The sequence below is a fragment of the Tenrec ecaudatus genome, chromosome 10, assembly GCF_050624435.1.
Source record: "Tenrec ecaudatus isolate mTenEca1 chromosome 10, mTenEca1.hap1, whole genome shotgun sequence".
Classification (NCBI taxonomy): domain Eukaryota; kingdom Metazoa; phylum Chordata; class Mammalia; order Afrosoricida; family Tenrecidae; genus Tenrec; species Tenrec ecaudatus.
Window position 1 is genome coordinate 84,168,990 of NC_134539.1, and position 16,602 is coordinate 84,185,591.

General features: G+C 54.6%; 3 protein-coding genes across 3 annotated transcripts; 1 reads left to right on the forward strand and 2 right to left on the reverse strand.

The window, feature by feature from the left end:
* Positions 1-120: 120 nt before the first annotated feature.
* On the reverse strand, positions 121-6,672 carry CTDNEP1 (CTD nuclear envelope phosphatase 1). The gene is made up of 8 exons (XM_075560808.1): positions 5,866-6,672; positions 2,854-2,920; positions 2,638-2,756; positions 2,385-2,456; positions 1,819-1,935; positions 1,499-1,610; positions 1,010-1,094; positions 121-584 (listed from the first exon to the last, which is right to left on the reverse strand). The coding sequence occupies exons 1-8, from the start codon at positions 5,965-5,967 to the stop codon at positions 524-526; spliced, it is 735 nt and encodes a 244-aa protein (XP_075416923.1). The 5' UTR covers positions 5,968-6,672; the 3' UTR covers positions 121-523.
* A 188-nt stretch (positions 6,673-6,860) lies between these two features.
* On the forward strand, positions 6,861-12,859 carry ELP5 (elongator acetyltransferase complex subunit 5). Its single transcript, XM_075560807.1, has 8 exons — positions 6,861-7,239; positions 7,405-7,465; positions 7,555-7,635; positions 8,949-9,169; positions 10,860-11,041; positions 11,498-11,587; positions 11,715-11,815; positions 12,491-12,859. The coding sequence occupies exons 1-8, from the start codon at positions 7,194-7,196 to the stop codon at positions 12,603-12,605; spliced, it is 897 nt and encodes a 298-aa protein (XP_075416922.1). The 5' UTR covers positions 6,861-7,193; the 3' UTR covers positions 12,606-12,859.
* An 864-nt stretch (positions 12,860-13,723) lies between these two features.
* On the reverse strand, positions 13,724-15,853 carry CLDN7 (claudin 7). The gene is made up of 4 exons (XM_075560811.1): positions 15,211-15,853; positions 14,348-14,512; positions 14,159-14,243; positions 13,724-14,065 (listed from the first exon to the last, which is right to left on the reverse strand). Exons 1-4 carry the CDS (start codon positions 15,431-15,433, stop codon positions 13,903-13,905), a joined length of 636 nt encoding a protein of 211 aa, XP_075416926.1. The 5' UTR covers positions 15,434-15,853; the 3' UTR covers positions 13,724-13,902.
* Positions 15,854-16,602: the final 749 nt, after the last annotated feature.

Sequence of the window (16,602 nt, forward strand, 5' to 3'; positions counted from 1 at the left end):
AAATCTAGGAAGAGAGAAAAAGAGAAGAGAGGGAGGGACAAGTCTGGGATAACCCAATGGCCCCAAATCCCATTTTCCCACCCACAGCCCAGCCCTTGGAGAAGTGAAGAGTTAGATCAGTTTTGTACAAGAGTTTTTAAAAAATCAAATCACAACAAAGCTGGTTTGGCTTCGCTTTGAGCCTCCAGGATCACCGTCCGTCTGTCTCTGTGTGTCCCTTTCAATCTGGCCAGTCTGGCCTCTCCACCACAGACACTGTTTCTGCATTCCCAGGCCTCGGCCTGCATCCCAGTCTGGGTTTTCAGGGAGTGTGAACACGACGTTACAGTGAGGCTGCTTCAGAGTCTGGCCCATGTGTCCATCCAGACTCCAGGTGGAGTGTGTGGCTCCCAGGGCAGAGAGGGGTGGGAGGGCCAGACCCTGCCCAGGCAGTCCTCACCATTGGACAAGGGATCAGACGGCATCCCAAGGGCTCACCCTCCCTCTCCCCCCCACCCCAATTCAGGTGGAGGGGGAGCAGCTGTCACCAGAGCCTATGTTGGTGAAGGTTTCGACTCAGCACAGAACGTACATCAGCGGTGAACCTGGGATGAAAACAGCTTGCATTAGTAAAGTGCCATATTTATATCCTGACAACTATCGCGAAAGACAGCCTCACTGGATGTACAGCGCAGAAGCCGTCGTCATTTTTCAGAGGAGAATGAGTTTCAGGTTTGCCCAAAGGCCAATACCTAAAAGTGCTAAGCTTTGGAGCACAGACCTGCATTCAAGTACTCAGTTCTAAGGGAAGAGCCCCCAAACCAAACCCACAGGCTTTGAGTCGATTCCAATACCAGGTGTCCAAAGCTTTAAGGTACCAGATAATGTCACTGTCACGGGGTTGGGGGGCGCGGGTTGGAGGAGGAGAGCAGTGAAGCACCAACCATGGGGTTAGTAGTTGTAAGTAAAAACAGACAACCATCTTCCCTTGCGACCCACAGTTATCCAATGCAGAGGATACTTCCTTTACCTGAGGGCATCTAGCATTGGGAGCAAGTTGAGAAGAGCCGTGTCACTGGGGTCACTGAACCAGGACTTGATGGGGATGGCATTGTCTAACAAGGGAAAATGCAGATGGGAGAAGCAAACAATTCAAGAAAGACGGAGTATTTTTTAGGTCAGAGGGAAGGTCATTTTTAAAAAGGTAATTCCACAACAGAAGTAAACCATGTCTAATTTCCCCTCCAGATTAACTTTTAAATTGCCTATTCAAACGTATTGTCACGTGCCCCATTGGAAACAAATCTGAGAAATTATTTATGAAATGGGTATATATAGGAGGGGAGAGTGTCCCATTTGAAATAGGAGAAATAACTTGCATCCTGACTCCTAGCAAACCAGAGAAACCCCATTCTCAAGGACTGCTTAAGGCCTCCTGGTTCCTAGTTCCATGCAATCAGAATGCCTTCTCAGAACCACTTCCTGGTCCTAGCGGCCTCACCACCTTCCCCCCCCATACCTGGATGGCTCCTGTAAGCCCCTGGGGAGTTATCCAGGATCACAATGCTGGAGAGGTCACTGTGGACCACAGAGAGGTCCTTAATGTAGCTGCCCAACTCCAAAGTGCAGTGCTGGAAGGCAGGGTGAGCTGGGCATCAAAAGGGAGACTCGCCCTCGGTGGCTGCTCCCCCAATCCGAGCTGAACACCCATCAACAACCAACTCCCAAAGGGGATTATACATACTCCCCAAACCCCCATTCCAAGGCAACTGCCTCAAATGCAGGTCTCTCCCCAGTGGCGTGCCTCCCCAATCTCCCATCTAGATTCCAGCCCCTTACCTGTCTATAGTACCTCCTCTTGAGAATGCTTCTGCTGTTGTCCAGCTTGTCTGCCACAGCAGAGCCGTAAATTTCCATGCTCGCTGTGAACACCACTAGCTCGTACCACTGGCTCACCTGAAACAGATTAGGGGAGAGGAAGGGGCCAGAGATAAGTAATGCTTGTTATCTCTACACATACAATTCTTTTTCTCTAGGACTCAGGCCTAGTCCTTCAGGGCTCCCGCAATATCAAATGTGTCTCAGGACCCAAAATTCTGACTCCCTCTCCAAAACCCTAAATTCAGCACCTTAGGCATCCTACACCCATAAGAATCAGAGATCCAAGAACAAAAAAAAAAAAAAAGCAGGATGCCTGTGGACTAATAGAATTAAACCAGGACAACAAAAAATCCCAAACACTGTCATGCAACTCCCCTATTTATCATCCTGCAAGTGTTTCCCTTCTCCCAAACTCCCCTTATCCATTTTTTTCTTTATCCTTAATTCCTATAAGTTTCCTAAGTTCCCAGAGCCTTAAAAGCACTCCTTTATCCCAAAGTTCCCTTGCACTCCCACAAACTCACCACTTCTAAGAAGAAATCCACATGAGGCCTCTTATGTACAAAAAACCGGACAGGATGTTTGTCTATTACCACCTATAGAGGAACAGCGAAGGGTAGGGAGGGAATCCTTAGCACCACCACACACAGGCCTACAAGAAACACCCACCTGCCCTTCTCTAGGGGGATGCTGATGCCAGGGGATGGGATGAAATGCTCTCAGATGGGAAGAAGAGCCTGCCTACGAGCAAAGTCATGGTCACCCCTCCCCACAAACCTTGAGGATGAAGTCAGGAGGTGTTCCAGGCCGGACTGTGGGCCTCAGAACCCCGTCATGGTGTGAATGAATAAGTGTCTCATCCAGATCCAGTACCAGGATCTTCTTTTTCACTTGGCCTGAACCACAAAGGCAAGGGATAATACCAATACATCTCCAGCCCAGAGGCTGGAACCCTCTTCACACTGATGAAATCTTCCCAGCCAACAGACTCACCTAGCCGATTCCGGGACACAGGGGATAAAGGAAGGATGTCATATCGAACAGTTTGGTACTGGATTACCTAAGAATAGCAAGGGAGAGAAGGAGGCCCTTGACAAGGAAATCTTCACCAATAACAATAAAAACAAAAAGGTGCTGATTCTGACTTATGTCAACCCCGAGTGTGTCAGAGTAAACTGTGCTCCACAGAGTGGTCAATGGCTGTGATCTTTCAGAAGTAGACTGCCAGACCTTTCTCCCAAGGCGCTTCAGGGTAGATCTGAACTGCCAACCTTTTGGTGTCAACCAGGGACTCCTGATAATGATAACTGATATCAAACATCATATATGCCAGATGTTATGTAAATGATTTAGGATCATCTGACTTAAGCTTTAAAACAAGCCTAATAGAAAATAAAACAAGCCTACTAGTAATCATGCTGTTATTCCCAATTTTTAATGGTAAAGAAGCTGAGATCGCACAGCTGGAAATTGCCTTGTCTCCCAGTTAGAAGGAAAACAGGCAGTTTGATCTTGCTCACCACTGTATTCCTAGTGCCTAGAGCAGTGTAACAGGAGTTCCTAAGAGTTAGGATCTGGCAGCTAACCAAAAGGTTGGTAGTTCAAAACTACCAGAGGTGCCTTGGAAGGCAGGCCTAGAGATCTCCTTCCAGAAGGTCGCAGCCTTAAAAAACTCTGTGGAGCAGGTCTATTCTGCAAACCCAGGGTCACCAAGAACGCACCTAACAAGAACTATGTAGAGTTGGAGGCTGATAAATCAATGAAGTAGGGGAACCAGGATTGTCCCCACATAAGCTGACCAAGAACCTGCGTTCTTAATTAACCATATTATCCTGTTATGCTGAACCAAGAAACCGTGCCACCCCACCCTCTTCCCCAAGGGTGCTTTGTGCCAACTCCCCACTCTCAAGATGAAAATGCAGTCTCAGATTTCTCAGTGGACAAGGAAGTGTAGGGGTCAGAAGGGGAGAGCTTGGACCCTTAAAGGGAAGGGGAGGCTGAGAGAATCCAGAGGTGGTCAGGTCAACTAAGTCCCTGTGGCTGAGGAACACCAGGCCTATTTTAATCAACCACCTGTCCACTTCTGTCTCTACTAGCCAAGTCACAAGTTGCAGAGAACCTCTGCCCTCCGAACAGTCAGGTACTTAGGGCAAAGCGGAGAGCATTGGAAAGCTCCACTTGCCGGGACAACTGACAGAGTATGGTGACAGCCAGGGTGAAGTAAGGGCTGAGTGAGAGGTGAGGACAGGACAAGAAGTTCACCTCTGGCTTCAACCTTACATCCCTGTTTCTCCAAGCCTTCTCTTCTATTTCTTAACCCCCACAGCTCCCCATAGAAAGCCTGGCCACTCGCTCCGCGCTGCTCTTTCCTTCTAAGACAGACATATGTTCTTCTGTCCCCTGCTAGACCCTGAGCCCCACCAACACCAGGCTCCCCACTTGCAAACCAAAGGTCGCTCTCCCCTTAATCCCAAGGCATCTGCCCTTCTTCATTTCTCCCTGGGCCCTGAGGGCGGAAACAGCTCGGGTGCCCTGCCTGCTATCTCGGGTTGCACACTGGGCATGCAGGGAATGCTCCACACATCTGCCAGAAAAGGGGTGGGGGGAGAAGCAGATTGGAAGAGAGGGCAAGACAAAAGGCTGTGGGATGGGTCAGCACTGCCCAAAGGGGGACACTTTTGGAAGTCATCTCAGGATGGGCTGAAGTCCTCCTTGCCGTAGCTGGGCCAGGGAATCGGTGTATTTGGGAGTGGGGTGGGTATGCCAAAGGCCTGCTCAGGGCAAAGCAACCCCCACGACACACGAAGACCCCCAGGGCCAGACCCACACACACTTAAGCAGACCTGACCCCCAGTTCCTCTTGGCTCCTAACCCAATCTCGGGGGAAAGCCCCTTGCTGCAGCCTTCATCAGAACACTCCTCATCTTAAGCCTGGGTTTGGAAGAGGCCGACTGACACACAGAATGAAGCAAAGCCCAGGCCTGCCTCACTTCCTCTTCCAAGTCAACAAGTCAGCTACCACTAGCGTCTGGGATGTCTGGAAATCCAGTTGATGTGAGCAGGCCCTACCTGGGTTTAGTCCAGCTTTCACTGAAATGTGCTAGGAGAACCAATGGTATCTGTACCCCAATTCCTCCAGGATTCTCCCCAGTGCTGGTGAGAACATAGGGGCACGTTCATGTTGGCCTAAAAGGAGCTTTGACCTTGAAAATGAGGAGGAGGGAACAGAGAAGTCTGGGAATATGCAGTCTACATTCCCAAGCAGTTTCTCCGGCTCTCCTGAATAAACTGTGCCCTCAGAATAAACACTGAGAGCCAACAAGCAGCTTCTTTGGATAGGGACACCCCAACTTTAATGTGCTTCCTCCCACAGCTAAATAAGCTAATCATCAAGGTACCTTGTAGAGTCCCAGGGTTTCAGTACAGACTGACAGACACACACACCCCACCCCCACCCCCAGGAATTAAGCTCCAGAGCTTTGGGAGGTGTCCCCTAGCAGTAGTTTCTCCTTCACACCCAGGGCTTTTCCCAAGTTGCCATCCATGTCACACATGCCCTCTCACCCACCCACCCCCCGGACACATACGTCTGTGTCGCCCTTGTTAAACTTCCAAGCGCAGAGATCCCCAGTAGGAGGGTCTCTCACAAACCCACATGAACCAGAGCTGGATGCCATCAAACAGGGGTTCGGAGCCTCTGGGGTTCTTTAGCAACAACTTCAGCTTTCTTAAGGTGCGCCTCATCCAGCACTCCAGCCCACAAGAATTGCCGGATTCTGCCCCAATCTAGGCCCTCAAAGTCCCGCACATCTGTGCTCCTAATTATCAGGGTCGCCCTTACCTCTCCACCCCACCCACACCCTGTTCAAGGCGCCCCAATTCTCTAGCAAGAGAAACCCTGGCAGGACTCCCTTCGAGGCCTAAGCAGAGGCCCACCACTTCTCGGAAGCCTGTGGGCATCGTGGCCAGAGGTCCCCACCGCCACCAGCGACCACCCAGGCTCACCGTGCGGATCTGCCTCCGCAAAAGATAAATGAAGAAGCTCCAGAGCTTGGCGGCGAAGGCCACGAACGTGCGCAGCCCCAGCAGACACTGCGTCCGCATCATCCCGATGACCCCGGCACCGCCGGCCCCGGGGCCCCCGCGGCCCAGCTCCGCCAGCCCCCCGGGGGCAGCCCCCCGCCGCCGGGAGGGGGTACGGGGGCCCCGAGTGGCCGAAGAGGCTGCAGAGAGGGACACGGAGCGGGCGGCTCAGAAAGCCACCCCCGACGAGGGGAAAGCCCAGCGGAATGGGGCGCTGGGGGACAGGCGTGGGCAGCCCGCGGGGGCCCACATGGACGGGGAGCGACACCGACGGCTTCACAGAGGGTGCAGGCCGAGACAGGTCGGGCTAGGACGGGGTCCTCCGAGACCAGAAGGGAAGGGGATGGAGAATTGGGGGAGGGGGCAGTGGGGGAGGGGGCCAGGGAGACGGGAGGGAGGGGGAGGGGAAAGGGGGAAGCGAAGGGTGGCCCGCTGCGCAGGCGCGCTAGGGGGCTGCCCGCGGGAAAAGGGCGGGCGGGGGCACAGGCGCACGGAGGGCCGCGGCGGCAGGAAACGGGCCAGCTGAGCGGAAGGACGGGGCAGGCGGGGGAGGGGGAGCCGAAGGGCCCCGAGCGCTGGCTGGAGCGGCCTCCCCCTCCCCGAGGCCGGGGGTGTCTTAGCCGCTGGGGAGCGGGGTCGCAGCCTCTGCAGCGGAATTTGCCACTCTGACGGGCGCCATTTTACCGCCCAGAGGGCTTCCCTCCTCCTCTCTTCCCCCTCCTCTTCCCCTCTGACACTACTTCCGCTGGTGACGTGTACTCGCTTCCCCGGGGGTAAAGTACCCCTACTCGGTCTCGGGGGGAGGGGGGAAGAGGCGGAGTGTGCCCCGAACCAGGCCTCCGCAGCACGCACGCGCCGGGGGCGGGGCCGGGCCTAGGGCGGGGCGGGGCCTGGGGCGGGGCCGGAGGGCGGCAGGCCCCGCCCCGAGCGAGCGAGCGGGCGGCCGGCCGGCCGGGCGTGACGCCACGGCCCCGGGGTTCGGACCGTCGGGCGGGCTCGAGTAGCCTCGTCCCCCTCCCACCGACAACTGACCCAACGGCTCTTGGGGCCCCAGTGGCGGCGAGGCGGCCGAGGGAGGGCGCCGTGCCTGCGCCTGGGCGCCGGGCCTCCGGAGCCGACCTTCCGCGCGAGCCCCACCCAGGGAACAGTGAGCCTAATCACGGCGCCGTTCCAACTGGGCCCGCCTTCCGGGGACAGGACTGGCGACGCCCCCGCCCCTGTCGCCCGCGGGCGCGGGACGGAAGCCTGCGATGTTGGAGGCTCTGGCGGCCCGCGGGGGCCTGGTGCTGCTTCGCGGTGAGCCCCGGCGGCGTGCGGAGGTCGGGGGTGGGGGGCCTCCGGGCACGGGTGGAGAAGGGGGCCGCGCACTAGGGGGGAGATGGTGACGAGCTGGCGACCGCCGCGGCTTTCACGCTCCGCGTTCTCACGCGCTGCGTGTCTGTCCGCCCTTGGCGCTTCCAGATTCCGTGCAGTGGGAGGGGCGCAGCCTCTTGAAGGCGTTCATCAAGAAGGCTGCACTCAGGTAAGGAAGGACTCGGTAGCAGCTCCCTGCCCCACCCCGCAAGGGAGCATGGGCTCCCCTTTTGACACTTGCCCTGGTCTCTGCTTCAGGGGGGACCAAGTGCACATTCTGGGGTGTGAAGTCAGCGAGGAGGAGTTTCGAGAAGGTTTTGAGCCCGATGTTAATAGCCGGTAAGTCACAGTGATCTAAGTCGAAAATCAGATGACACCTACCAACAAACTCAAAAGAAGTATTTAGCTGGGTGTAGGATCTCTATTGCTAAGAAACTTCGCTTACAGCAAAACAAAACTTGGTACCCCTAGTACCAGGTACTAAAACACTCCTTGAAGGAAGAGATACAGATTTTCTAGAGGAAAAAAAGCCATGAACAGTGATGAGTGGTGAGCATCGCAAAGCAGAGACCACAGAATGGAAGAGACAGGACAAGTAATAGACCATACAATAGGCGTCTTATTGGAGCTCCGGAAGGAAACCTCGTGGCCTAGTGGCTGTGTATTGGCCTGCTAACTGCAAGGACAGCAGTTCAGAACCACCAGCCTATCTGGGGGAAAGAGTCTCAGAAACTCACAGGGGACTTCCACCCTGCCCTGTGGAGTTGTTGTGAGCCAGCACTGACTGGGCGGTGGTGAGTTTCTGTTTTGTCCTTTGAGGGGAGGAGCTGTGGTAGTGGTACAGGTTACATGTTGGGCTGCTAACATGGTCAGCAGTTCAAAAGCATCATCCATTCCAGGGGGGAAAGAGATTTTCTACTCCCATAAAGATTTACAGTTTTAGAAACCCATGGAGGCAGTTCTACTCTCCTAGTTATGGGGTGGCTGAGAGTCAGAAACCAACTCGATGGCAGTAAGTGACTCTGAATCTAGTGGTGCTTAATCCGAGATGGATCTCAAAGCAACACTGGCTGCAGACTCCTGAGGTGTTTGTCCTCGAGGCAGAAGGAACCATGTATTCAAAATTAGGGAGAGGAAGAGAGACCTAGTAAGACAGGCCACGTACTCGGTGATCAGAGCACTTCATTACCCATGAAAATTAGATGATTTTAGAAATGAGGTTTGTGAACCTGTTGCTGCAGTATCCTGCATCCAGGCTGCCCTCTTCCAATATGGTCTTTGCATGCTTGGGTTTTCAAATAGACCCCCCACACACCCCTGCCTTTAGGGTGACACGTAAAATTTTAGCAGATGGCATTCCCAGCACTTAACTGACATGAGGCCCAAAGAAAGCGTTTAAGATGTGTCGAGCACTGCTGATTGTCAAGATATAAATCTATTAAGTTACAAATGCAGAAACTAATGTTAACTGATGTAGCACTTGGTGACCGTCGACAAATACACTTGGAGTTCAAGACTGCTGACATCAGAATCTGTTCTCAGACACTATGTTCTCCCTCTCAGGATTCTAATATTAGTGAAAAACCAGAAAACAGTTATAAAGATGAGGTTGGAGGAGAAATACTGCATTGTCTCCTGTTTTCCCTTGGCAGACTGGTTTACCATGACCTTTTCAAAGACCCTCTCAACTGGTCAAAGACTGGAGAAGCCCTTCCTGGGGGACCCCTGGGTGCCCTGAGGGTGCTGTGTGAAAGGACACAACCTGGTCCTGTCACCATCGCCCTAGATTCACTCAGCTGGCTGTTGCTTCACTTCCCCTGCACCACCCTGTACCAGATCCTGCATGCTCTGAGCCATCAGAACGCCTGCCCAGGTGAGATCCCCCCTCCTTCCTCTTCCACTGCCAAGGAATATATCCCCTTTTCACCCTAAAAAAACACACACATCAAAGATCCCCAGTTGTTCAAGTGTCTGATTAAGGCACCACTCTGATGTAGCCCCCAGTGCAGCAGTTCTCAACTGTGGGTCACAACCCCAATGAGGGTCAAACAACCCCTTCACAGACCATCGGGAAACACATATTTCCAGTGGTCTTAGGAACCAAGACACCACTCTTCTGTCTCCAGGTGGGTCCGCCCACATGCAGATACACCAATATGTCAGTACCCGGCGTGAAGACTGTCACCCATGCCACACCATGCTTCAAGACAACATTTCATTTATTTATAACGGGAAAAATTTCACAATCTATAATGGCATTGTCTTGTGATTAATCGCTATGCTTTAATCATGTTCAATTTGTAACAAAATAACATCCTGCCTACCAGATATTGACCTGACGATGCATCACAGCAGCACAATTACAGTGATGAAATAGCAATGAAAATAATGTTATGGTTGGGGGGTCAGTACCACATGAGGAACTCTATGAAAGGGTGGTGGCCTGAGGAAGGCTGAGAGCCGCTGCCCTAGTGGCTCTCAGGATGGTATTGATATGCACCATATGTACTCTGCTTGCTTTCCAGCTTTCTCCTTCACGCCGCCGCCTTTGTACAACTTGTCCCCTCTAATCTTTTTCTCTTCCACTTCACCCATCAACACACACTAGAATACACACAGTCTAGGAAATGGGAAAATACAGACGAACTGCATAGTGGAATACTGTCCTTCCAAGAAAAAAGTCCCCCGTTAGATAGAGCCAAATAAGAAGGCTGTTACAAGATAGTCTGATGAGACCGTGATGGAAAGGAAGTGCCAAGAGTGCTTCAAAGTAGCCATTTCCTTGCAGAGTCGGCCAGGCACCTTTGCCCTGGGCAGAGATGCTGGAGACAGCCCTGAAAAGCCTGTGGGGACGACAAAATAATAATAATAATATACGGATGGTGAAGGGCTCATGGGGTAGGGGGAGTGGGGAGAGAGGGGGGAAATGAGCAGCAGATATTAGGGCTCAAGTAGAAAGCAAATGTTTTGAGGATGATGATGACAACAAATGTACATATGTTTTTGACATGATGGATGTATGTATGGATTGTGATGAGTTGTATGAGCCCCCAATAAAATGATTTTTTTTTTAACTTGTGGGTAAGTGAGGGTTTTCTGTCACATGCTTTGGACATGTTATCAGGGAGGGACCTGTTCTGCAGAAGGACATAACATTGATTGTACAGATGGCAAAAGTAAATAAATAAAATTGTCGTTTTTAGCGGTTCAAAAGAGTGGCATATCAGGAATTTCATGCAGTTTTTACCTAAAAATGCTGGCCTTTGTATGCTTAAGATTCCTTATTAAAAGGACGGCATCTGGTGCTGTAAATACCCCCAGAGAAGGGGAGAAGTCAAGTTAGAGCCAGAGACCTTGGGGCAAGGTCCCAAAACTGCAAGTCATTTGTTGTGAGGTGAGGCTGCAAAGTGGCTTCTATCCTGAAAGCCAGGCAGGAGCTAGTGAAGATTGGCGTCGGGAAAAGCGAGTGTATGGAAGACTAGATCCGGATTGTGGCAGTGTTGCCAGGGAATGGTGGTTTTCACTGGTTTGATCCCAAGGCCTACATTTCTGTTTGTCCCCAGATGGCAGCACCCCTGTGGAGCGGGTGCATGTGCTGGGCCTACTACATGAAGAGCTTCATGGGCCAGGCCCTGTGGGGGCACTGAGCAGCCTTGCACAGGCAGAGGTGACCTTGAGCGGCATGCTGGACCAGACCTCAGCCCACATTGTTCATCGGAGGCTCCGACAGTGCCCAGCCCAGCAGGTCAGGAGAGCTGGGGGTTGAGGACCTCAGATAAAGGGCAGCCTGATGGGAAGAGCAATAAGAAAGTAGGTGTAACAGAGCGTTTCCCTGGGCGTGCCCCATTCCTCCCCGTCCATCTTCAGAGCTCTTCTGGGAGCTGGGTTGCCTGCTAGTCCATGTTGGGGAACAAGTCCTGGGAAGTGTAAACTGAAGTTCCTGACAAATTAGAGAGCAATGGGAAGAAGGTGCCTGGCTGACTCAGTGACTGTGAGCTGAACTGCAGAAAGATACCGTCTCCGAAGCATCCAGAAGAACAGCCTGGGGCTTTGCCAGAGGGACGAAGGGTTAGCAGTTGAGTCAGGAAATGAAAGCTGCCCAGTGATTAGAGTCTGGGAGTTGTGTCCTGAGTTGTCCTCTGGTTTTATTCAGAAAGATTTTTTTAAAACTTGAAAAACATGTTTATCTTTTTCACTTAAGACGCAGTGGTTCTCCATCCTGCCTGACTTCGACCTAAATCTCCAGTGGGTGCCTGCCTTAGAGTCCCAGCCCTGCCCTCCCCCCACTCAGGTATCTAAAAAGGATCACTGAGGAATGAATGGAGGGTCTCCTGAGAGTAGAATAAAACATGCAGATTGTGGGGAGGGGCCGGGACTCCAGCTTAGGAGCAGATTGACCGCATTCTTTGTACCCACAGGTGGATCCCACAGCTCATTTAACCTTCAATCTTCACCTGTCCAAGAAAGAAAAAGAAGCCAAAGACAGCCTGACTCTGCCCTTCCAGTTCAGCTCTGAGAAGTAAGGTTGGGGCCTGTGTGCCCCAATCCCTAAGCTGACCCTAGTATCTGAGCCAGAAAAAAGGTGGGGTGATTTCGTGTTATTGTTTAACCACTCAGACTTTTTATAGGGGCTGAAGTCCATCTCCAGAGATGCTTCTGGGGCGTGGCTCCCCACCCACCTGGCCTCACCATGGCAAAGGGCCTCTGTGTATCTTTTCTCTCCCTTAGGCCCCCCTTGTCCCAGCTCAACAATTATACCCAGAGCAACCTGGGCCTGGGCTGGGCCTGACCAGACCAGCCCAGACCTTGAGGAAGTGGCCCTATCTCCAGGCAACAGTGCTAGGGTGACAGGAAGTTAGATGGGTGTGGCAAAGCAGTTTAACAAGGGCTTGTATATTCCTGCTGTTCTGTGCTCAGTGTGTGGGTAGATGAAGTAAAACAAGATCCTTGCCCTCAAGCTGCTAAGAATTTACGATAACTGTTAAAACAGAGCAAGTGAACTATCTATCCCAGTCACAGTGTGCTTCAGCACTAACTAAGCGTAGAGAGGGGTGAACTAGAGCCAAGAAAACAACATACAAACTTCAGAGAGGGATTGCCCAAGTGCGAGTCAGTCCGTAGGAAGAGCAGTATCCAGAAACTACCCTGTGATCCCTGCTCTCACCAGAGTCACTTTCTCTCTCATCCCTCTTAGACAACAGGCTCTACTGCGCCCTGGGCCAGGCCAGAGCACCAGCCAAATCTTCTATGAGCCAGATGCTTATGACGACTTGGACCAAGAAGATCCAGACGATGATCTAGACATTTAATTGGCCCGGAGATTTGGATAGACCACGATTGGCACTGGAATTGGCGAAGAACCTGGGCCCAGAACTTACATCCTTCTTGTTTGTGCTGGCCTGCCTCCTGCGCCCCCTTTGTTCTCTGTCTATAGAGGCCCTGTCTTGTGTGTGACCCCTTTGAGTCAGAGGAAAGGCTGATCCGGACAGAAAGTGGAAAGTGAGACAGACGAGGAGTTTCCCTCTATGTCTAATAAAGTGCTTTATTTATTTATAATTAAAAAGCCACTCAGCAGTCGAGGCAGGGGTTCAGAGCGGAGATTGGAGGCGGGAAAGGATGAGAAAAGGAGATCACCTGGGTCTTTGGAGTCCATCTCCAGGGTCTGGAGCTCTTGAAGTACAAAGGGGTGGAAACAGCCTCCAACAACATCACTGTAAAGCTCCATACTTGATGCTGGCATAGAACCACACCGGGGATTTCCAAGACAACAGTTTACCGGAGAGTAATAAGCTTCACCTTTTCCCCTTGGCACACTTACTAGTTTTGAACTGCTGACCTTGTGGCTAGCAGTCTACTCTTTAGCCACTACCAATTTGGTACCCAGTAAGCGGTTGGTTGGCACTTGTCATTTGGGTGGGAGTTTACAAAGCAGCTTGGTTTTCCATCCAGCGCTTAATGCCCATTTCTTCTCTGTGTTCACGGTTCTGCCCCGTTCTTTCCTGTGCCCTTCTGCTCTCCGTGGTCCTTAGGCAGGTGCTGCCCTTTTCTCCATTCGTTGATTGGTGGTGGTCACCTGACAGGTTTTGCTGAAAGTTGACCCACCAGGGTGAGTTCACTTGCTAGCCTGACAGGTGTCTAAGGGCCTGAGCTTGAAGGGTTCCATCAGTCAGTCTGTCGGGCCAGTAAACCTGTTCCTTTTGAGTTTCCCTCCATACTCCTCTACCCCACCCCCCCAGTCTTTCCAGGACCTTCTAGTGAACCCTTCCTACAGAGCTGCTGGTAGTACCAGGAAGTGTTTTTGAGCAGAGCTAAAAATAGGTGCACTTAGGCTCCAGACACCCTGCTGGATCAGAGATAGACAAGGGGCCCTGAGGCCATGGCGGGAGAAAAAGTGAAGCCTATTTTGCAAAGTGTTTTTTATTACTATACAAAAAAACATACCCCTCCCCTCTCCTCCGTCTACCCCCAGAGAACTGTGCATCATGTGCATGCAGCCGGGCTGGGTTGACCGGGCACCTTGCCCACAGGCTCAGCTCTCTGACCCAGGCCCTGTCAGGCTTCTGGGCACACCCAGGCCCTGTCAGCCTGGGGCTTGGAGGTTGCATTTTACACATACTCTTTGGCAGAGTTTGGTGCGGTGTAGGAACGGGGAACCCGGTACCCAGGTTTGCTCTCACTGGCTGGACAGGAGCACGAGAGCAGGGCGCCCCCCAGCAGGACCAGAGCAGACCCTGCCCAGCCAATAAAGATGGCAGGTCCAAACTCAAACCTGTGGAAGAGGAGGAGTTGGGATTAGAAACCCTGCCTGCTCTGCCCTCCATGATCCCCAAGCTCCCAACACCCCCACCCCCACCAGACGTACTTGAAATTCACAGGGACCAAAGGGTTGTAAAAGTCTGAGACAATCTGATGGCCCTGCCAGGAGCAAGCTACCAAGGCAAGCAGACCTGCAGAGAAGGGAGATTCGGATGCAGTGAGACCAACCACGGAACACACTCGCTGCCCGGGAACGGGCATAGGAGGGCCCTTGGGCCTTGGTTCTGCGGCTCACCTGCCACAATGAAAACTATGCCTCCGGTCATGGCTATGCGAGCCTTCTTCACTTTGTCTTCCCCTCCACAGCGCGTGCACTTCATGCCCATAGTGGCCACGAACATGGCAAAGAAGCCCAGGACCAACGACACAACCATGAGAGCCCGAGTGGCCTGCAAGGCCGCTGCCGGGAAAAGGGGAGGGGGGCGTCATTGCTGGTGGTCAGCAGCTCGGGCCTTGGCGCCACCACTGTCGCGTCCGTAAACCCTGAACCACAGTCCAGCGGGTGCCGGGTCGCTGTGGTGGCCACGGTCGGCTGGGCCCCGCCCCACCCACCAGACGCCGCGGCCTTGCACCGCCAGGCCTGGCCCGCCCTCTCGATCAGGGAGCCGCCCGGGGCGCCAGGGTTTCGATGAAACTGCCCCGGGGAGGGGGAAGGGTGACTAGGGGCCTCGAGGAGGAGGAGGCCGGCGGCCGGCAACGACCCGAGCCCGCGCACCGCCACGGGTCAAGCCCGTGACCCAGCTCCGAGCCCGCTATCGAAGCCACCGGGTTTGTGGCTTTACCTAATCGGCCGATAAGATTAGAGGCCACGGGTGGCGGGTGGCGCACACCAGACCGCAGCGCTCCCCAGCCGTCGGGCCACCCCAACGCTTTTGTCGGGGGCCGGCCGCGGCCCGTCGGGGCAGTGAAGGCACGGGAGGCCTCGCCCCCCCCCCCCGCCCGTGCCCAGCTCGAGGTCCGGAGGCGCCCCGCCGCCGAGGGCGCCCCGCATGGGCTGCCGGACCCCAGGCCCGGCCCGCTCCGGGCCCTGCCCCACGCGCCGCCCCGCGACTTGGACCCTGGGCGCGGTGGCCCCGCGGGGGAGGGGCGCGGCCTTACCTGGCAAGGCGAGCACCGAGTCATATATTTTGCAGCTTACCAAGCCAGTGCTCTGCATTATGCACTCCATCCACAGCCCCTTGTAGGTGGCCTGGGCCGTGATGATGTTGTCGCCTGCGTACGTACTGATCTGCCATTGCGGGAGCGCGGTGCTGACCACCAGGCCGATCCAGCCCAGCAGGGCCAGGGAGAAGCCCAGCAACTGCAAGCCCGAATTGGCCATGTCCGCCCTCACGACAGACGGGGCTCCGAGAGGGCGACTCTACAGTAAACAAAAACTTGCGGTGGTGGCGGGGGAGCAGCCCAGCCCCACACAAAGGCAAGTTGGGGTCGTTTCGGCCAAAGGAAGAGAAAACAAGTGTTTAGTCCGCGACTGCTAATCTTCTCGCCGCCCAAAGCGAACAAACCGATTTTCCCGGCGAGGCGAGGGTCCCTGGGCAGAGAAGACTGGCTACGCCCGGGAGGAGTGGCCCCAAACGAACGCAATCGGCGGTTCCCTCCGGCGCCGTCGGGCTGACCCACCTAGAAGGGTGGAGAGGGTCGTTGTGGGCGCGGGCGCGGCCCCGGGGGCTGGCAGGCCCCAAAGTGTCCCCCGGCTGCTGGCCCGAGGATAGAGCGCGCGAAAGGAGCTTCTGCTGTCGGCAGGCAGGTGCAGGCGGACAGGTGCGGCGCACCTGAGTATTTGTAGGGCGTCGGGGGCGCGCCCCGGCGGGCTCCGGGCGCGCGGGAAGGGAGAGGCGGGACCTGAGGGGCGGCCGGGGGTGACTTGACGTCACCGAAGGGACACTCACCTTAACCGGAAGTCCTGTCCTCTATCCCTCCTAACCCAGGTAAAGAGGAAGAAACCTGAGCAGTAGGGTCACGCCCCTCCGCTGGCTCGGCTTTCTCCTGTGGGGAAGAGGCGGTGGCTTTTCGGGATTGCAGAGCGCAGCGCCTGCCCCGCCGGACTGCACCGACTGATTGCCCTCGGGGATCAGTGTCCCATTCCCTTCTCCGGAACAGGTGCGCCAGCGACGCTGCGGAGCCGGAGCTAGGGGACGCCCCCTCCCCGCTCAACTCCGCCTTCTCGCCCCCGCTGCCAATCTCGGCTTCGGCTCCAATGCTTTGGGTCCTGCCCAGCTTTTCGTGCCCCCCTCTGCTGGTTCCCTTTTTCTTCCGCCTCCTTTCCTCGTGGTCATACCTTCGGAAGGTGGCCCTGACCCCACGTCCTCAGAACGCCCGCCCGGCCGCGCAGCACTTCTCGCCCGCGGTCGCTTGCCGCTCCCTGACCTAGCCTTCCATCGGACACCCAGTTTCCGGGCATGCCGTCGTGAGGCCATCGAGGGGGTTCCGGCTCCGAGCCACCCCGTGCACAGCGGACAGAAAGTCCGCGCGGACGCGCCCCTTCCCCGC